Source organism: Oncorhynchus nerka, linkage group LG18, assembly GCF_034236695.1.
Source record: "Oncorhynchus nerka isolate Pitt River linkage group LG18, Oner_Uvic_2.0, whole genome shotgun sequence".
Classification (NCBI taxonomy): Eukaryota; Metazoa; Chordata; class Actinopteri; order Salmoniformes; family Salmonidae; genus Oncorhynchus; species Oncorhynchus nerka.
The window spans coordinates 65800728-65823084 of record NC_088413.1 but is presented as its reverse complement, the minus strand read 5'-3'; the positions used below and the strand labels follow the sequence as shown (position 1 = coordinate 65823084).

At 44.2% G+C, this 22357-nt stretch overlaps 1 protein-coding gene across 2 annotated transcripts in view; it reads right to left on the bottom strand.

The window, feature by feature from the left end:
- Positions 1 to 7734: 7734 nt before the first annotated feature.
- LOC115146348 (peroxidasin-like) overlaps positions 7735 to 22357 on the bottom strand; it is a 92989-nt gene continuing 78366 nt past the window's right edge. For both annotated transcript variants that reach the window (XM_029688376.2, XM_065004272.1), the window contains 4 exons: positions 15951 to 16068; positions 15672 to 15804; positions 13112 to 13225; positions 7735 to 10341 (listed from right to left, as the gene is read on the bottom strand). In XM_029688376.2, coding sequence (XP_029544236.2) covers positions 10168 to 10341; positions 13112 to 13225; positions 15672 to 15804; positions 15951 to 16068 — 539 coding nt within the window. In that variant the 3' untranslated portion in view covers positions 7735 to 10167. The remainder of the gene's footprint in view (positions 10342 to 13111; positions 13226 to 15671; positions 15805 to 15950; positions 16069 to 22357) is intronic.

Here is a 22357-nt window from a genome sequence, read left to right as displayed (position 1 = left end):
AATCCCGGAACAGCAGCAAAGGACCTTGTGAAGATGCTGGAGGAAACAGGTACAAAGTATCTATATCCACAGTAAATCGAGTCCTATATCGACATAATTTGAAAGGCCGCTCAGCAAGGAAGAAGCCACTGCTCCAAAACTGCCATAAAAAAGCCAGACATTACCACTACAGTTTGCAACTGTAGGGGATAAAGATGTAAACTTCTGACTTCAACTGTATATATATTTTTCCTCTCTCTCTTTCTCTATCTATCTACACAGTACATCTGGAAAGTATTCAGTCCTCTTCCCTTCTTCCACATTTTGTTACTTTACAGCCTTATTCTGAAATTGATTTATTTTTCTTCTCATCAATCAACACAAAATACCCCATAATGACAAAGCGAAAAACAGGTTTGTAGAATTTTTTGCAAATGTATTCAATATTTATAACAGAAATACCTTATTTACATAAATATTCAGGCTCTTTGCTATGAGACTCGAAATTGAGCTCAGGTGCATCGTGTTCCATTGATTATCCTTCAGATGTTTCTACAACTTGATTGGAGTCCACCTGTGGTAAATTCAATTGACTGGACATGATTTGTAAATGCACAAACCTGTCTATAAGGTCCCACAGTTGACAGTCCATGTCAGAGCAAAAACCAAGCCATGAGGTCGAAGGAACTGTCCGTAGAGCTCCGAGACAGGATTGTGTCGAGGCACAGATCTGGGGAAGGGTACCAAAACATTTCTGCAGCATTGAAGCTCCCCAAGAATACAGTGGCCTCCATCATTCTTAAATGGAAGAAGTTTAGAACCACCAAGACTCTTCCTGGAGGCCAAACTGAGAAATCGAGGGAGAAGGGCCTTGGTCAGGGAGGTGACCAACAACCTGATGGTCACTCTGACAGAGCTCCTGAGTTCCTCTGTGGAGATTGGAGAACCTTCCAGAAGGACAACCATCTCTGCAGCACTCCACCAATCAGACGGAAGCCACTCCTCAGTAAAAGGGTCATGACAGCCCGCTTTGAGTTTGCCAAGCGGGCTGTCAAACTTTGGCACACACACACACACGCACACGCACACGCACACACACACACGATAACATACGCACTATACATACACATGGATTTAGTACTGTAGATATGTGGTAGTGGTGGACTAAGGTTCTGAGGGCACAGAGTGTGTTGTGAAATCTGTGAATGTATTGTAAAGTTTTAAAATTGTATAAACTGCCTTAATTTTGTTGGACCCCAGGAAGAGTAGCTGCTGCTTTTGCATGTGGATCCATATTAAATACAAAATACCTAAAGGACTCTCAGATCATGAAAACAAGATTCTCTGGTTTGATGAAACCAAGATTGAAATCTTTGGCCTGAATGCCAAGCGTCACACCTGGAGGAAACCTGGCACCAATCCTAAAGTGAGGCAGGAGGAGGAGGCAGCATCATGCTGTGGGGATATTTTTCAGCGGCAGTGACTGGGAGACTAATCAAGATCGATGGAACGGAGCAAAGTATAAAGAGATCCTTGATGAAAATCTACTCCAGAGCGCTCAGGACCTGACTGGGGTGAATGTTCACCTTCCAACAGAACAACGACCCTAAGCACACAGCCAAGACAACGCAGGAGCGACAGCCAGAGCCCGGACTTGAACCCAATCGAACATCTCTGAACAGACCTCAAAATAGCTGTGCAGCAACGCTCCCCATCCAACCTGACAGAGCTTGAGAGGATCTGCAGAGAAGAATGGGAGAAAGTCCTCAAATACAGGTGTGTCAAGCTTGTAGTGTCATACCCAAGGAGACTCGAGACTGTAATCGCTGCCAAAGGCACTTCAACAATGTTCTAAGTAAAGGGTCTGAATACTTATGTAAGGGTTTTGAATACTTCCCGAATGCACTGTATATGTACAGTACCAGTCAAAAGTTTGGACTCACCTACTCATTTCAGGGTTCCAATAATAGTGAAGACATCAAAACTATGAAATACCACATATGGAATCATGTAGTAACCAAAAAAGTGTGAATCAAATCAAAATAGATTTTAGATTCTTCAAAGTGGCCACCCTTTGCCTTGATGACAGCTTTGCACACTATTGGTACTATCGGATGTTCTCTCGATATATGTGTCCCCCTTTGGACCACCTTCCTGTCCTGCTAAGCATTCAAAATGTAACACATACTTTTGTGTGTCAGGCAAAATGTATGGTGTAACAAGTACATTATTTTCTTTCGGAATGTAGTGAAGTAAAAGTAAAAGTTGTCAAAAATGTAAATAGTGAAGTACAAATACCCCATATAACTACTTAAGTAGTAATTTAAAGTATTTTTACTTAAGTACTTTACATCTGTAGCCCTTAACTCATTAATTAGGAATGAGGGCAAAGACCAACGGCCTGAGAAACCTGGAGCAGTGTGTAATTGAAATACGGTGAGTGTGTGTGTTACCTTTTCCAGGCACCATTGGCCAACCATAAATTAGCCCGCCTGACCCTCGGAGTGATGTCATCTCCTGAAGAAGTGTTTTTCTAGTCTGCAGAATCCATCCCTGGGAGCAATCTTAAAACGGGATGCACGCACACACACACACCGGCTAATCTCTGGCCTGATCTTCGCCCTTTGTTATCATATCAGTATGAGAGCAAACTGAGAAAGCCAACAGGAGAGTTGCCATAGAAAACAAGTGGGAGAGGATCGGATACAATATTTATTGACTCTTGTGAGATTGCAGAGTTTGACAGCCAGGGGTTGGTGACACAAGATCCAGTTTCATTACTGGTCTACTGGCGCACACCAACAGAAAGAATAGACTGTGTAATACATTTTATTTTGAGTGTTTGATACCTGACAACCCGACAACACTATCCTCCTGACAGGGGATCTGGCTTGGCCTGTGAAGGGAAATGTGTTTACATATCAACTGAATTCCCACTGTAAAAGCTTCACACAGGTTTGAGACAACTGAGACATTTCCAAACCACTTTGGCACTCTCATCCTTTCTCCAATTCTCACACCTCAAAACACAACATTTCCCACAAACAGTCTATTCTCCTTTATCAACCCAGTATCTCACATTCCTCCAGATTGTGGATGAGAAGGTGTACTGCGGTCGGACTTGTCCCATCTGCTGCTGCAGAAGGGATTGGTCTGTCTCTGTTTTTTTTATTGGTTCTCTCCCTCTCCCTCTCCGGCTGGCTGGGCCTATTAGGGAAATTTCAGGCCTAGGAGAGGAAAGCTAATTAGGAGCTCTGCCTGGCAGGCAGGCAGGAGATTATTACTGGCGCAGTCTGAGCCCTGTTGGAGGAATGCAGGGCAAGTCAGTCACAGTCACTCCTCAGACAAGATTAGCTTTGTTTTTAACGACAACAATTACTTCATGTACCCCTCCCCCTCTCCCTCCTCCCACCACCACCACTAGCCCCCCTCCCCTCTCCTCCTCCCACCACCACTAGCCCCCCTCCCCCAGCTCAATCGCTCAGTGGAAGATTGTATCTAATGTCAGAACACTCCCCGTCCTCGAAAACTGACCTGTTTTTGCAGTTAGGTTAACAGGATATATTCTGTTTAGGCAATTAGGATTAATAGACTACGGAAAGAAAGTTGGCATTTGCATAGGGCTGAAAATCCTGAGGGAGGAAGGGGGAATGGGTCAGATGTAGCACTCTCTGGGTTCAAGTTTCGGCCGTAAATCTAATTACTGTAACCGACATTGGGAGTGACAAAAAATCTGGAAATGTAATCAAGGCCTGAACTGGAAAAAGGAATGTATGTTGCCATATAATGCTAACAAGAGCTCCTCTCCCCCGAGTCTCGTCTAGTCCGCTTTCTGTGCCAAATCAGATCTAATGACATTCTCCCTCAGAACATTAAACCAACATAGTTACTGTACATACAGTACACACTAAAAAAGGGTTTTGTGCCATTTTGGAAAACAATAAAAGGCTACAGCTGGATAACAACCAATCAAAGGCCCTGGTGCTTTGAAGCTAACAGCAGGATCCAGAGTTCTTCTCCCTTTCATCACCTGGCATAGAGAATGAGACTGATGTTCCTGGGGAGAGAGGGAGGGTGGGAAGAAAACTCCCACCTTGGTCAGGCAATACAGAAACCCGGTCTTCCAAATTAAATTCCAGGTCCTGATTAAGAAAGTAGAGTCGAGGCTGTGGAGAGCCAGAGCTGTGCAGCTGCAGGCTGTGTAGGGTATGGGAGATGTCCTGTGTTTGTCTGTAGGTCTGTCTGTCTGCTTCACACCATCTGGCTATGTCTGGGGAAAGGCCTGGAACACCTACAGCACTTCCTCGCTTACATAATCTCACCCTGTCCCAAAGTCAACATTGGGGCTTAGCTCAGCGCTAAGTGGCCAGGAGAGAGGCTTCAGTGCGTGCAGGGACTAGGACTATGGGAAATACCGGAAAGAGTAAACTATGAAGTGATATGGGAGAGAGAGACCACATGCTGGTGATTCCCTCCCCCCAACATGCCCTCTAGGGGGCCTCCTATCTGAGGACCCAGTGGTTGGTATCCATTCATGCAAAGGGAAGCCAGGCTCCCCCATCCCCCAAAATAATAAATAATTATCTTTCGTCTTGCTTTCATAATTTTCCTTCAATTCGCAAGAGGCTGAATGTATCTCACTGTAGAAAGAATCTGAGTGAGCAAAACAAGGCCCCTCTGTCTCTGTATATGTAGTCCATCTGTCTGATGCTGTCTGTGTCACGCCTTGGGCATTTCTATGTTTTGTGTTTTATGTTTTGGGCGGGAATGGTTCTCAATCACGGGCAGCTGTCTGTCGTTGTCTCTGATGGGGAACCATACTTAGGTACCCTTTTTCCCACCTGTGTTTGTGGGAAGGTGACTTTCTTTATGGCACTTAGCCTTAAGCTTCACGGTTTTATTTTGTAGTGTGTATTGTTTTGTTCGGTGTCTTTTCTTAATTAAAGAACATGTACGCTCACCACGCGGTACCTTGGTCCGCTCCTTTCATCAGCCGTGACAGTCTGGCCCAAAGAGTATGAATTTGTTGCCACCTGTAGCATTGAATGCAAGCGAAGCCAGCGAGCATTTGGCCTCCCTTGATAAACAAATTACATAAAATAATAGCGAATCTGCGTTGAGCTAAACTGAGTGAACTCAACTGTGAACGGTCCTGGCGCACCAAAAATGTGTGTCATTGAAAGCCAGTTTGGATTTGGCTTCACATCAATCACCTCAAAAGCCAAACGTAATTGACAGAAAAAAACTGAATTGTTTATTCTCATTGCGTTGTCGTCCTCGGGTGGCTAGCTAGCTAGCTAAAATGGTCCCTTTCCTAAATTAGCCTTGGATGGAGATTGGGATTTGGTCTTGTGGTTTTACTTAATTCTCCGTACAGGCCAATGATTATAACGGCGATTCTGACCATTCAAACAATAAATCCATACATTGTGCCCCTTACCTGAGAGGATGTAAGTTCAACATGTAGCTAGATGTAATAGACTAATGTTAACTAGCTGGGTCATTGTTGCCCATGAAAGGAAGTTAGGCTAGCGAGCAAACATTTTAGCCAGGTAGCCTAGGACAACAAAAACTAAACGCGTGTACAGTATGACAGAGTCATAGACTGTTTCGGCAACATGAAAGAGAGGAGGATGACATTGGTGTAGTGTGAGTCAACTTGCATGAACGCACACACACACACACACACACAGAAAACAGTGCCATTATCAGCCACATCATATTTAGCTTAGGTTGATTGGATGAAATTGTTTTTGGTATCTTTTAGTTGTCACTGTATTAGAGTAAGCAGAGGTGATTTGATGATGTTGAAACTTTCACAATCAATTTTGCTGAAATGATGCTGGAATTAGTGGAGGTTTTCTTTGTGACTTGCGGTGACTCTCCATGGTTCTAAATCAATAGTTGTTTAGTAGTCCAAAAATGTTGGAAACATTAACTTGCTTGACCATGCTGTAGGTCATGTAACTTTTTGTTACATGCAATATGGTTTGTGTTGTGGACAAAACCGGACAATATGCTTTGTGTTGTGGACAAAACCGGACAATATGCTTTGTGAACTTCAGCGTCTCTGGTTTTGTGATGAAACACAGGTGTGGTTGAATGTATTCTGCCACTGTGTCTTCTTATTGTCTCTGCCTTAGGCCTATACATCACAGTGGCAAAGGCATATGGACTGACAGGTTATAGAGAAAACAACGCAATTATCACAATACATTTTCTTCCTGGCTTCCCCACTGATTTTACCCACGCACCACTACTGATGGGACTTCTGAGGATGTCTATGGAGTGGTTGGTCCCATGTTGTCATGGCGATAATGGCTTTTCCTGACTGGGAAGAGGAGGCCTTTTATCTGGCCCGCCACTGGAAACCTCAAGTCCACCTCTAGTTTCATTCCCTCCATCTCTCTGACTTTGAGAGGAGCTTCCACCGGAGGGAGGACAAGGATCAGGACCTCCTCTGAGAAGATACCAATAATAGACAGAAGGAATAAAGAATGGAGAGAGAGATATAGATGGATGATTGGAGAAGGAGAGAGAGAGAAATTCAGAGACAGACAGAAAAAGAGACCACCTGGTTCAGACAGGCCTCAGAGAAAAGACAGGAGTGGACATCAATGCAGACTGCTTTGTGTCAAGACGAGCTTATGGTTCAGCATCATAGATAACTTTCCATTCACTCATTACTTTTCATTATAAAGTCATTGTAGTCCCAATGTAGGACTATTTGTTCCAGTGTTTCAGGATCAAATGGGGTTAGGTGTTGAAGGTAATCCAGGGACAGACTGTTGAAGACATAATCCAGACACAATGTTTGGGATAGCTTTGTAAAAGCCCACATAAATCACTGCATCAGACATCCTACTTCAAAATAAATGTACTTTTTAAGAGAACACTGGTTGAAAAGATCATAACAACATTCAAGAGCACCGATGGGAAGATGATGATCTATGGACAATGTTACTAATGTTTGATGATCAATGGAGGAGAAGTCATTCAGTAAACAACAGCTGCCTCCTGTTTGGTTAAAGGAGCTTTCTGATGCTTGTTGGTCTGTTTACAACACTCATGGTACGTTATGAAAACAGAACATCTGTGCACCAGACAAATGCAGAGAGAACAATTGACAAACTATGATGAGGATGTGATGAAATCTATAATTACATCAGGTTTCAAAAGGGATTGTTAGCTCCGACAAAGGAACATCTCTAGAACTTATACTATTACAGGTTATAACTAGGGTCTGGAGTTTTTCCTGGTCAGGTCACATGATGAGGAACAACTATTGGCCCTCCAGATGAGGTAACCAAAGACATTGGTGGTTCCCAAACCATAACAATTCTAGAGACTAATTAACTAGAGAGAAATAAAAACACAGCCATTCTCTAACCAGTAATATAGTTATATTTAACCCCACAGTGCCACAACACAGACACTCAAAGACAGACAGATCTCCCGTAGTTACACAGGGGATAGGGTTTCCACTACAACAGGTATTCATCAAACATGACTCTCGTGTTCTTCATTCACGTCTAAAAGCCTAATTACAACTGACTAGGAATGGCTACATAGTACAGTACAGGATGGATGGCATTGGGCAAAGACCGGATCAGGCCTTAAGACATGCAACTCTATCATCAATCTTCTTTACACGAGGCATTATTGTACATGTTTACCCATAATGCCACTGTTTGGGAACGTATCTACAGAGAGTAGCAGCACCCACCAGGGAAATAACAGAAACAAACATGGTGATTGTATTTCAAATGTGGCCTATTTTTTATTATTGTTGAGAGGCATACATTACAGTGCAAACAATTCTTTGGCAACCTTACAATACAATTGTCAGATAGTTATCCACTTTGACCACTCACTTTGGGACAGTGTAGGTAAAGCATGTTCAGTCTTGCAGAGCAGTGCATTCTGGTGACAGTGGGGGGTTTGGGGAACAAAGGGGAGACCAGTAACATGAGGGTTAGAATGAAAATGTAAAAAACGACGAAAGGTACTCATTACAACATGGCTGAAGATGACATGACAACCAGCGATGCAGAGGAAGTGAGGTCACAGTGCAATGGGAGCCAAACCTGGGGTTGCATGCACACACACACACACACACACACACACACACACACACACACACACACACACACACGCACACACACACACACAGAGAAGCAGGAGTAAAAGCCAAGGTACTGCAGAGGAAAGTAGAGGGAGGAGAAAGGAAGGGTCTACAATACATAATGCAGCATGTATTCCATGTGGTATGATACCAATTGCTATTGAGCTCCACCACAACTACATGATTGCCTTGACATTCTTGGAGAAACCCCAAACCCCAACAGCATACTGTACATACTTGTATCTTATTAATGGGCCTGTGTGTGTGTGTGTGTGTGTGTGTGTGTGTGTGTGTGTGTGTGTGTGTGTGTGTGTGTGTGTGTGTGTGTGTGTGTGTGTGTGTGTGTGTGTGCGTGCGTGTGCGTGTGTCCGTCAATAGGAAACACTCTGTTGGCTGATTTGTAACAGTAGGGAGCCTCCAGAAAATAAAGCAGCACCAGATATTTGATTGACACCATCTCCCATTCCACCCTCCCCTCCCATCTGGCTTGCATTAGAGAGGAATGGGGTTCAGAGAGGTAGACGTCTGCGCTTCACACACCCGGCCAAATGATGTCACCTCACCTCCATATCCATCGTCTCCTAGGAACCTAAGAGATGAGAGCCAGGCAAGGTTTCTCACCTGCATTAAAACTACAGAGACCTGGTGATCGGTCACACACACACAACTCTCCAGCACACAGAGGAGAATAGTTACATCATATGGGCTGAGTGCTTGGGAAGGAGGAAAGGAATGCATGTGAGTGAGTGTCCTTCAGTAAACTGGAGCTGAGAAGCTGTGGGTTCGGTTATGAGAGCACGAGATAGTTAGGGAGGTATGGCTGCAGTCATTTAATGTCTATGTGTGAGTATGGGCTAATGCTGGAGAGAGGGGTAGACGGGACACTAGGGGTAGGACAGAGTACTGCTGTGGTAGGTTAGCAGTAGACACTGAAAACGTTGGGACAAAAATGACTACATCTCTACAGTGGTAACAAATGGCCTTTCACTGCTTTAACAACATGGAGTGTGAAAAAGCATTACACCTTGAGAGAAAAAATGTATTATGCCTTCTAGTAAAGAGCGGTTGAGCCAAATAGGAACATCTCCCCTTCCAACCCAACCCCAAGCCCCAACTCCAACCAACACCCCTCAAGTTTGTAAAAGTTTGACATTGCCTTGAGGAGAGGAGATAACATATCTAAATACCAGATGTTATTTAGTTCACCAACAGTTGCCATTGAAGACAGATGTGATAAGGTAAAAATCAGTAGACATCTTTGAATTGTAAAAGGTTTTTGTAGGGCTTCACATTATCTTCATATGTTAGCAGGTGATACAAAAGGGAAAATACATATTCATAATATGATATAAAGCACCATAAACATTTTGAAAAGCAGAAGTAATTTAGTACATAAAATGTCTCAAATGTGATTTTTTTAAAGAACAAAAGGCACATAATGAGTGTATATTTGTTGCTTTGCATATTGTAAAAAATAATAATAATAATACTTTGAAGGGTTGTATTTAGTGACTAAATCGTTAAGACAAAGGGGAAAATTAGCACCAGTTTTTCGGCATCTCTAACCTGAGAAAGCGTTTTGAGACAACATGGCCGACCCATGGTCGATCTAATGGCTGCAGTGCCATTTCCACCTCTTTTCACAACAAATTTATTTCAGCCACTTTGTGGGGCCTTCAAATGCAGTGGTGAGGTAACACTTCAGATCAGAGACCTCTATCTGAGGCCCTGTATGGGAGGCCCCTGAGTGAGGAAGGGGGGTTTTCCATCTGTCCATCCATCCAAATATTCATCCATCCATTCATCCTTCCAGAAGGAAGCAGATCCATAGTGATTGCTCTCCTGTTGCCAGTGGATTTGAAACCAAGCCTCAGGCAGTTCGTAGGCCATGGGGACATGACAATCAAAATAACAAAATAATACAAATTATGATTTTTCTAAAAACGATTTAAAAAACGAGGCAATTGGGTGCAGGTGGCTGTTAGGTAAGCGCACCGTCAGGGTCTCTCCTTCTGTGTGTGTATGTGTGTGTGTCAGACACTAGGGCACGGGGCCCCTGAGGGTTATACGTGATGAGGGCTACCCAGCGCCTGGCCCCCTGTCTGGGTCTGGCTGTTACTGGCTGCTCCCTCTCCTTGGTTGAGACACACGGGGCAGCACAATCCTTTCAGCTTCACAGGCTCCTGGCACTCCACCGGCGGAGGACACGACTCCATGAAGCACGTCACCTGGGCATCCTGGAGGAAGGGAGGGAGTGGGGAGGAAAGAGAGGGAGGGAAAGAAAGAAAGACAGAAAGAGAGAGGGGGGGTCGTCAGGTTTGGCATGAGAAACCTTGCTCTCTGCCAGCAGTTGGAAAAGTGAGAGACTGGAGATTCATGAAGATAAAGAGGTGAAAAGAATCAGTCAAGCTGAAAAGTGACACACTGTACATGGGTCTGCGTTGCCAGGGGGTTGGTACTGCGTTGCCAGGAGGTTGGTACTGCGTTGCCAGGAGGTTGGTACTGCGGTGCCAGCAGGTTGGTAATGCGGTGCCAGGGGGTTGGTACTGCTGTGCAGGAGGTTAGTACTGCTGTGCAGGAGGTTAGTACTGCAGTGCCAGGAAATTAATACTGCGGTGACAGGATGTTAGTACTACGGTGCCAGGAGGTTGGTACTGTGGTGCCAAAAGGTTAGTACTGCGGTGCCAGGAGGTTGGCACAATGGTGCCAGCATGTTGGTAATGCGGTGCCAGGGAGTTAGTACTGTCAACTAGTACAAGGGTGTAATGCTGGCCATGGCACCAGAACAGGGAAGAATGGGACAGGACAGATGGATCCTGGCACTGGCATGGTGCTGAGTGGAGTAGTGATGGCATGCCAATGGCTCTGTCAATCTGATCATCTCGCCTGCCTCCAGGCAGTGTGGAAAGGTGTGGAAAGAGCCTGCTAATGGCAAACAGGCCTGATAAGCTGGGTGTGAATGTGAGAAGTGAATATACTGTACACTTTGCACTGTGTGCGTGTTGAGGAGACGGTGGTGAATAGACTGTGGTTGTGCAAGTCTGTGTGTGGTCTGTACATGTGTGTGTGATCTGTATGGACATGTACATCAAGTTAGTAGAGGCACAAGCTTCATGTAGTCATTGTGTGCTAGGAATATGGGACCAAATCCTTAACTTTTGACTACTTTAATACACATACAGTTGAAGTCGGAAGTTTACATACACCTTAGCCAAATACATTTAAAGTCAGTTTTTCACAATTCCTGACATTTAATCCTAGTAAAAACTTTATTTTAAGAATGTGAAATGTCAGAATAATAGTAGAGAGAATTATTTTTTTCAGCTTTTATTCTTTCATCACATTCCCAGTGGGTCAGAATTTTACATACACTCAATTAGTATTTGGTAGCATTGCCTTTAAATTGTTTAACTTGGGTCAAACGTTTCAGGTAGCCTTCCACAAGATTTCCACAATAAGTTGGGTGAATTTTGGCCCATTCCTCCTGACAGAGCTGGTGTAACTGAGTCAGGTTTGTAGGCCTCCTTGCTCGCACACGCTTTTTTAGTTCAGCCCACACATTTTCTATAGGGTTGAGGTCAGGGCTTTGTGATGGCCATTCCAATACCTTAACTTTGTTGTCCTTAAGCCATTTTACAACTTTGGAAGTATGCTTGGGGTCATTGTCCATTTGGAAGACCCATTTGCGACCAAGCTTTAACTTCCTGACTGATGTCTTGAGATGTTGCTTCAATATATCCACATAATTTTCCTACCTAATGATGCCTAATGATGCCATCTATTTTGTGAAGTGCATCAGTCCCTCCTGTAGCAAAGCACCCCCACAACATGATGCTGCCACCCCAAAGCCTCCCCCTTTTTCCTCCAAACATAACGATGGTCATTATGGCCAAACAGTTCCAATTTTTGTTTCATCAGGTCAGAGGACATTTCTCCAAAAAGAAGATCTTTGTCCCCATGTGCAGTTGCAAACCGTAGTCTGGCTTTTTTATGGCGGTTTTGGAGCAGTGGCTTCTTCCTTGCTGAGCGGCCTTTCAGGTTATGTCGATATAGGACTCGTTTTACTGTGGATATAGATACTTTTGTACCTGTTTCCTCCAGCATCTTCAAAAGATCCTTTGCTGTTGTTCTGGGATTGATTTGCACTTTTCGCACCAAAGTACGTTCATCTCTGGGAGACAGAACGCGTCTCCTTCCTGAGTGGTATGACGGCTGCGTGGTCCCATGGTGTTTATACTTGTGTACTATTGTTTGTACAGATGAACTCGGTACCTTCAGGATTTGGAAATTAGCCCAAGGATGAACCAGACTTGTGTAGGTCTACAATTTTATTTCTGAGTACTTGGCTGATTTCTTATGATTTTCCCATGAGTCAAGCAAAGAGGCACTGAGTTTGAAGTTAGGCCTTGAAATACATCCACAGGTACACCTCTAATTAACTCAAATGATGTCAATTATCCTATCAGAAGCTTCTAAAGCCATAACATCCTTTTCTGGATTTTTTCCAAGCTGTTTAAAGGCACAATCAACTTAGTGTTTGTAATCTTTTGACCCACTGGAATTGTGAAATAATCTGTCTGTAAACAATTGTGGGAAAAATGACTTATGTCATGCACAAAGTAGATGTCCTAACCAACTTGCCAAAACTATAGTTTGTTAACAAGAAATTTGTGGAGTGGTTGAAAAACTAGTTTTAATGACTCCAACCTAAGTGTATGTAAACTTCCGACTTCAACTGTACATGTATAAGTGAATTTGTCCAAATACTTATCACACTTTCAAATGGGGGGACTAGATATATGAAGTGATTTCATTTCTAAATGGTTAAACAGATACTGTATTAAAAAACCCTTTCTGCACTTTCGCTTCATATGAAACATTTTGGATCTCAAATCTAAAATGCTGGAGTATAGAGCCGAATTAAAAGTTACAGCTTCACTATCCAATTAAATACGTAGGGGAGTGTATGCATGTGTGTGGAGCGGGGGGGTGGGGGGGGGTACATACTCTGCACTCGCATGTGGAGCACGGATCTTTATTCCACCTTTCTCCGTCCGATCGCTCACGACCCTCCGCATCAATGCAGTCTGTCTTACTCAGACGAGCTTCAAGTCTTTTAATCTGCAGACAGACAGGAGGGGTTAATGGAGGCTAAGGAAAGGAGGTAGCACCCCCTCTGCTAACTAAAGCCCAGAGCAACACACAAAACTAAAGCCCAGAGCAACCCCCCCAGCCCGTACACACACACACTCACAGCCCAACGTCTTTCCTGTAATGCGAGTCACGTGAACAAGCTAGACCCGGGGCAGTTTTATTTAACCATCCACTTACAATAAATACCCCCCCCTTCAAAGACCCAGGCAGCACACAGAGGGGCCAAGGGCAGGGAACAGGGCCCAGTCTATTTAAATCATCTGTACCACTTACAACTTAAAGTGGAACTGACAGTGTTTTAGCAACATGAAATCTTGTAAAAATCTGTTCATATAAACCCACAGGAAAAAATATGACGCCATTTTCTGATGCTTAGATATGGTCATTTTCACATTTTCATACTTTCATAGAATATTTGGGAATGACATACAGTGACGCATTTGTGAAAATTCTATAGCAATACGTATATAGGGGGAAAGCGGCAGTGTGTGTGTTTGGACAATGAATAGACACTGCAGTAAATAAAACGTATCGTCTCGATCAAACCTACAGCGTCGTTGTGTAAAATGGTACGCAGCATCATCTGGATATGTGTGCAACAAAAGTTCAACATTCACCTTCTGCTATAATTTCTGTCAAACCGCCTACGCATACGATTTGATGCATACGTTTGATACACCCAACGTATGCACCACACAGAACGCACACAACCGCCCCTGTAACGCAATGCTGCAAGGCAAATGCAGAGTTCCATTGGAAATGAATGGACTTCTGGTGTACCACAGCGCAACGACGCTCTCGGTGTGATCAAGGCATAATAAAAATGTGTACGTTTGTGTACAACTCTACACAGACCGGTGTGCCTTAGCCAATAAGAGCTGATATGCAAATAAGTAATTTGCCACACGGGTCGGTCGTCATTCACTTTGAACTGGACTGTGTGTTTACAGACAGTAGCAACAGCGTGACTTTAGACCAATAGAACACATTCGCCAAAAGTCACAAAATACACCGAATGGATTTCTGCGAATACGTAAACACCACGTGAGTCCACATACATTTAGGAACTTTACAGTCCTATTGATCCAACAACCATGAACAGGTGTCTTTCCCTCCTTAAGATCAACAACTAATGTTAGCCAGAGAAAGATGAGCTAAAATCTAACGAGGGAACAGTAGACAAACACTCTCAAACTTTTTCAGCTTGTAGTTGACCATCAGAATTGCGCTGATAAACGATGGGGAATAGTAGCCCACTCGCCCTTCTGCAGCTCGCCTGCCAATGCATGCTTGTCTCAACCCGCGTTTTGACAATTGAATGAGAACTGCCTGCCCGTCCGCCCATTGAATTGATGCAAATACATTTGATTGACAACTAAGAAATGTGCATGCTAACTGTGGGTCAAGTTCAGCATAGCTAGCTAGCTAGCTAGCAAAGCGATCCACATTCCTTGCTTGATAACACCTGAATCTCTAACTGTAGCCACACAAAAAAACACACGATATGAGGGTAAAAAGTTGGCCACTCGTCCACTGACATGACATTCTCCCAGCAGCTAGCTAGTTAACTAATGTTTGGGTCCGTGTTTTTCGCTAAATAAATAGCTACATGAATAGATACGCTAGTCTATTAGCCATGTAATGACAGACTTGTGATCATTGCCCTTGCTAGTTTGATTGTATTGACATTTCCAGCCTTAGTTACATTCGTCTGTTTTTGTCCAAAATAAAGAGTAATTGAAACTGAAACAGTGCATCCTGAGTGGGTAGAGGAAGCAAACAATGTACCAGGCCAGCTGTAATTTATAACCTGAAAGCAGGAACTACCAAGAAACGTATTGGTGAATTATTTTAATCATGCATCGAACTGCATCCCTCTATTCGGCCAACAATGGAATTTGGAGTAAAAAATGAAGCATTTTTTAAATCTATTATAAAGTACATTTTTTTGCATGAACTGAGTATATATTTTTTTACTGATATTTTGATTGTCTGTTTGTTTCATATCTGCCAAAGTAGTTAAAACGCTGTAAGTTCCACTTTATTCAAAGCCATGTTAGCCTGTTTGCCTACAGCACAGTTAGCTCTCCTTTATCCCACCCCACTGTGCTACATGCTAAAAATCCTATACCATCAGGCAGCATATCCTGTTCAATCTGGGCACATACAATACTGGCTAATAGTGTCTGGATTCTACAATGTTCTGCATAGGTTTTAAGTGTTAGAGCCTGAGCTGAATATGACTGGGCTAGCAGTGTAGAGGAAGGATGTAATGAAGCACTCAAATCACTATCCAACAAGACTGGTGTTGCTATTTCAATGTGTGATGAGCAGACGGAATGGGACTGGGGTAACACTTCTTAATGAACAAACCCAGCAGATCTAGCCTTATGTGGTATACGACTGTTCTCACCTGCTTCCGTAAACCTGTGATAGTCTTCTGCATGTCCACCACAAAGTCTTGGAAGTCATTCAGCGAGGGTTCAATGCTTTGTTGCCAGGTGAGAGAGACATTCACAAGATTTTCAGGAGTGCCTTCACCTGGGCTGAAATATAAGAAAACACATCCCAAAATACAACCTTATGTTTTATAGCATAACTTTGTGAGTTATAATACTTGTAGTCACCACAGTCGTTAGCTATGACACAGAATGGTTATCACATTCAAGGAACTTAATGTAGCCGGAGGTACCTGCTGTTCCTCTGTATGCTGTTGGCGGCAGGCTTCTCCTCTGCAGAGCTCTGGTCCACTGACCTGCGCCCTCTGAAGTGGTAGGACAGGGCATTGAACTGACCCTTGGTTCTGCAGTCTGGGGGTACAACAAATCACAACTTAAACAATGGGGCAAATCAGGAAACTCAGATTACATAAAGATGAATTAATTAAAGCTCTGGGCCCATGCCCTGTGCAGTCTTATCTGTGATGTGACCAGTGATGCTGGTGAGTACTGCTGGAGCTCTGCTGACAGTCTCTCACTCACACCTTAGTACAGTGTGGTGGTAGGTGGGGATCTGCCCTGAACACACACCACTTCATCTTCAGGTCCCCTTTCAACACACTTCAAAGAGCTTATCTAAGAGCAGGGCTACCAAGACGCCAGCCTCCCACACACCCACACACCATATAGACGGTTTCCCTGGCAACGTCATGAAAATGATGAACATGCATTGCAAGGGTAGAAGGCCCTGTGTTGTGATTCTGAATGGTCAGATAGCTAGCCACAATGACCACAGGCTGCCATGTGGGGTATCGTAGGTGGTTTGTTTCAGCTCGTTCTATCTTGTTTTTGATACCTTGTCTTGTTTTGAGGTGTTTTGACTTATACCACATCTATGATAAATTGGCAAAAATGTACCAGCTAGCTAACAACTACAACTACAGCTAGCTAACAATTACAACTACAGCTAGCTAACAACTACAACTACTGCTAGCTAACAACTACAGCAATGTATTTGAGAGACAACAAGTGCTTACCGTGAAAATGCATTTATGTTTTCAATACATTTGGAGACAAAATATTATTTACATGTTGTCAATAATCCTTTTTAATCCAACACCATCTACTTTGCCCCCAAGATGCTCACACCCTCCTTATAATAGAGGAGCAATAAACCCCCTGACAGAAACCAGTTACACAGAGAGACCCTGTCTGACCCTCTCCAAGTCTGAATCTCTCCACCTCTGCCCCCCCTACTCTGACCCTCTCAACCTCTGACCTCTTCTACTCTGACCCTCTTCTCTTCTGACCCTCTCCACATCTGACCCTCTCCACATCTGACCCTCTTCTCATGTGACCCTCTCCAAGTCTGAATCTCTCCACCTCTGTCCCCCTACTCTGACCCTCTCCACCTCTGACCCTCTCCACGTCTGCCCCTCTTCTCCTCTGACCCTCTTCTCCTCTGATCCTTTCCACGTCTGACCCTCTTCTCCTCTGACCCTCTTCTCCTCTGATCCTTTCCACATCTGACCCTCTTCTCCTCTGACCCTCTCCACGTCTGCCCCTCTTCTCCTCTGACCCTCTTCTCCTCTGATCCTTTCCACATCTGACCCTCTTCTCATCTGACCCTCTCCACGTCTGACCCTCTTCTCCTCTGACCCCCTCCACATCTGACCCTCTTCTCCTCTGACCCTCTCCATGTCTGACCCTCTTCTCCTCTGACCCTCTCCACATCTGACCCTCTTCTCCTCTGACTCTCTCCCCATCTGACCCTCTCCACTGACAGGATATTCACTTTTTATGAGCTTTTCCCATGTTCATTTGTGAAGGCTGAGTGAACTCAGGGTCAGAGCCAAGAGGAAAAAAGGAAAACAATCATCTAAGGATAAGAGACCAAAATCATTATGTTCTCAAGGGACATTATCTGAGCTCATAGCAAGGCCTAGTGAAACTAGTTGGCCGTTGTCCACGGCTGATTTTGAATAAAACATACTTCACTTATATTTCACTATATTTAATTTTACTTGATGAATAACCAAATTACCAATATTAATGTCACAAGCATGAGGCAACAGTTGAGGGTGGAGGGAGAGTGGGGTGAAAGTAGGGTGAGTACACCCCCCACCTGAATACAAACTTGTTTAACTCAAAAGTCCCTGAATGCCTACTCAGTGTACATCATGACATCATCTAAAACATTCAAAGGATCCAATGGAAAAGTGCATTGTGACTAGTGTGTCTCACAGTAGGGAGTAAATAGCTTAATATGTGTAATAGCTGCTCACAGAAGCCCTGTATTCTCACCCAGCCACCCAGAATAAGTGGCTCAGAGTCATCCACTCAGGGGTTTGTTGGAGGGAAAATTCAGCTGCTCTCCAAAAACCAAAACCTCTCCTGCACCCCCAGATACCAATTCCAACTTTCCAACAATATCCAATAGCATATCTACTAGCCTATGCTTTGGCTGAAGAGAAGTGTCCCAAGTAATTCAATAAATTGGTGAATTGGTTGCGCTGCTTGCACATGTGATGACATGCTAACCAAATAATATATTTTAGTAGATGGGGCGAGAAAACTCCCCACTGAAAGCCCTCATACTCATACCTACTGTCATCCCAGTCATGTACTGCTGGGTTAGTCAATGGAACCCTGGGATGGAATGTACAACATCAGGGCTAACTCTCAATATAATATGTAACCCTTACAATCACATGGTAATGTCTTAAAAAGCCTGGTCATGAACCAGGAGTCTGGGGTCAGAGGGTAGTACCAAGAGGCTGGGGTCAGAGGGTAGTACCAGGAGCCTGGGGTCAGAAGGTAATACCAGGAGGCTGGGGTCCGAGGGTAGTACCAGGAGTCTGGGGTCAGAGGGTAGTACCAGGAGTCTGGGGTCAGAGGGTAGTACCAGGAGTCTGGGGTCAGAGGGTAGTACCAGGAGGCTGGGGTCAGAAGGTAATACCAGGAGGCTGGGGTCAGAGGGTAGTACCAGGAGGCTGGGGTCAGAAGGTAATACCAGGAGGCTGGGGTCAGAGGGTAATACCAGGAGGCTGGGGTCAGAAGGTAATACCAGGAGGCTGGGGTCCGAGGGTAGTACCAGGAGTCTGGGGTCAGAGAGTAGTACCAGGAGTCTGGGGTCAGAGGGTAGTACCAGGAGGCTGGGGTCAGAGGGTAGTACCAGGAGGCTGTGGTCAGAGGGTAGTACCAGGAGGCTGGGGTCAGAGGGTAGTACCAGGAGGCTGGGGTCAGAGGGTAGTACCAGGAGTCTGGGGTCAGAGGGTAGTACCAGGAGGATGGGGTCAGAGGGTAGTACCAGGAGGCTGGGGTCAGAGGGTAGTACCAGGAGTCTGGGGTCAGAGGGTAGTACCAGGAGTCTGGGGTCAGAGGGTAGTACTAGGAGTCTGGGGTCAGAGGGTAGCACCAGGAGGCTTGGGTCAGAGGCTAGTACCAGGAGGCTGGGGTCAGAGGGTAGTACCAGGAAGCTGGGGTCAGAGGGTAGTACCAGGAGTCTGGGGTCAGAGGGTAGTACCAGGAGGCTGGGGTCAGACGGTAGTACTAGGAGTCTGGGGTCAGAGGGTCGTACCAGGAGGCTGGGGTCAGAAGGTAGTAGGGAACAGTAGAGCAGGTAGCTGATTACATATATCTCTCAAGACAAACACACTACCAAAATCTGAAAAATAACCCATGGCATTTATTGTAATGTTGATCAAAGGTTCATTCTTGACCCACTAATCAATTCCAATTATACCCACCCTCTAACCTATACAGCCACAACTGGGGATCCAATCTAGCTAGTCAATGGCCCTTTTCACTGTGATAAGACAAAGCCTGAAGACATTTGTATTATTTAATCTCTGTCCTATCTTATCTGGGTTTGTTGTTTTCACATGCAGGCAAATGACAGCAGTCATACAGATAGCACTGTCAGACAAATGCACAAAGCTTTTGTAAATGCAGTCTCAAACACTGTGGGGCACTGACCAATTATTACCAAAAGCCTAGTCAGGTGTCTCGTAATCAAATGTAGAGCCTCTCTTGTCCTGTTTCTTCCCACATCACATTCCACAGAAATAAGCGTCCAAATATTAACCCTGCGTAACCGTGTATAACCCTGTGTACCAACAGTACCAACAGTCTGGGTATCTTACTTTTTTTTTTGAAGCAGTAAATCCTAAAATTATTCCATTCTGATGAAGAAGAAGAGGAAGTTGACTCAAGAGTATTGGACCATAGATACACTCCACAACATGTAAACAGCATCAACACAACCAATCCCAGAGACTCCCCATTCCCACAGATCACTACTTTTCACAACTTGCAGACTTGTTTACGTGTTGCTGTGCGTTTTGTTGCCAACCTTACTTTGCTACCTGACAACTTTTTAAAACTTTTTAATTACCGTTTATTTTTTATTTTTTCCCTCACTCAACTTTTTTTCATTCAACTTTTTCACTCTGGACGCTTTATCTGGACAATGGTTCGTCAGGACCTCCAACAGCCGAAGCTAAGTAGTAACATTAACATGATGCCTTCTAATTGCAGTCGCTGTACTCATCATAGACAGGAGAACGACGAGGATAGCTGTGCTGCAAGCCCAGCTTCAGACACAATCGTTAGGCAAGGGTAATTTCAGTGTCAGAAAGGATGAAACAGCGTCTGTGCCACCAGTATGTACAGATATTAACGTTAGTATAAATCCCCTCGCACGGTCCCCGCAGCCGACAGAAACTTTCAACCGGTTTTCCCCATTAAGCAGCGAGTCGGAGTCTGAGGCCGAGCCTTCTCTTGTCTCTACTCCTCCCGTTATAGGGTCTGAGACGCCGAAGCTCCCCACCATTAGCTCTGACAAATTGAAAACCATAGTCATTGGCGACTCCATTACCCGCAGTATTAGACTTAAAACTAATAATCCAGCGGTCATACACTGTTTACCAGGGGGCAGGGCTACCGACGTTAAGGCTAATCTGAAGCTCCACAATGAAATAGGGTGCAGGCCAGGTAGCAGGCTGTCAGCCAGACTGCCAGCTTAGTGGAGTCTGCCACTAGCACAGTCAGTGTAGTCAGCTCAGCTATCCCCATTGAGACCGTGTCTGTGCCTTGACCTAGGTTGGGCAGAACTAAACATGGCGGTGTTCGCCTTAGCAATCTCACTAGGATAAAGACCTCCTCCATTCCTGCCATTATTGAAAGAGATCGTGATAACTCACATCTCAAAATAGGGCTACTTAATGTTAGATCCCTTACTTCAAAGGCAGTTATAGTCAATGAACTAATCACTGATCTTAATCTTGATGTGTTGGCCTGACTGAAACATGGCATAAGCCTGATGAATTTACTGTGTTAAATGAGGCCTCACCTTCTGGTTACACTAGTGACCATATCCCCGTGCATCCCGCAAAGGCGGAGGTGTTGCTAACATTTACGATAGCAAATTTCTATTTACAAAAAAAAAGACGTTCTCGTCTTTTGAGCTTCTAGTCATGAAATCTACTACTGAAAGAGCTGCTTCCTGTGCTTGGCCCTCCTATGTTGAACATAATAAATGGCTCTCTATCCACCGGATGTGTACCAAACTCACTAAAAGTGGCAGTAATAAAGACTCTCTTGAAAAAGCCAAACCTTGACCCAGAAAATATAAAAAACTATCGGCCTATATCGAATCTCCCATTCCTCTCAAACATTTTTGAAAAAGCTGTTGCGCAGCAACTCACTGCCTTCTTGAAGACAAAAAATTTATACGAAATGCTTCAGTCTGGTTTTAGACCCCATCATAGCACAGAGACTGCACTTGTGAAGGTGGTAAGTGACCTTTTAATGGCATCAGACCGAGGCTGTGCATCTGTCCCCGTGCTCCTAGACCTTAGTGCTGCTTTTAATACCATCGATCACCAAATTATTTTGGAGAGATTGGAAACCCAAATTGGTCTACACGGACAAGTTCTGGTCTAGTTTAGATCTTATCTGTCGTAAAGATATCAGTTTGTCTCTGTGAATGGTTTGTCCTCTGACAAATCAACTGTACATTTCGGTGTTCCTCAAGGTTCCGTTTTAGGACCACTATTGTTTTCACTATATATTTTACCTCTTGGGGGTGTCTTTCGAAAACATAATGTTAACTTTCACTGCTATGTGGATGACACACAGCTGTACATTTCAATGAAACATGGTGAAGCCCCAGAATTGCCCTCACTAGAAGCCTGTGTTTCAGACATAAGGAAGTGGATGGCAGGGTAGGCTAGTGGTTAGAGCGTTGGACTAGTAACTGTAAGGTTGCAAGTTCAAACCCTGAGCTGAAAAGGTACAAATCTGTCATTCTGCCCCTGAACAGGCAGTTAACCCACTGTTCCTAGGCTGTCATTGAAAATAAGTATTTGTTCTTAACTTCTTGGATATAGGGGGAGCTATTTTAATTTTTGGATGAAAAACGTTCCCGTTTTAAACAAGATATTTTGTCACGAAAACATGCTCAACTATGCATATAATTGACAGCTTTGGGAAGAAAACACTCTGACGTTTCCAAAACTGCAAAGATATTGTCTGTGAGTGCCACAGAACTGATGTTACAGGCGAAACCCAGATAAAAATCCAATCAGGAAGTGCCGCATTTTTTGAAACCGCCTCATGCCAATGACTCCTTATATGGCTGTGAGGGAGCTAGGAGTCA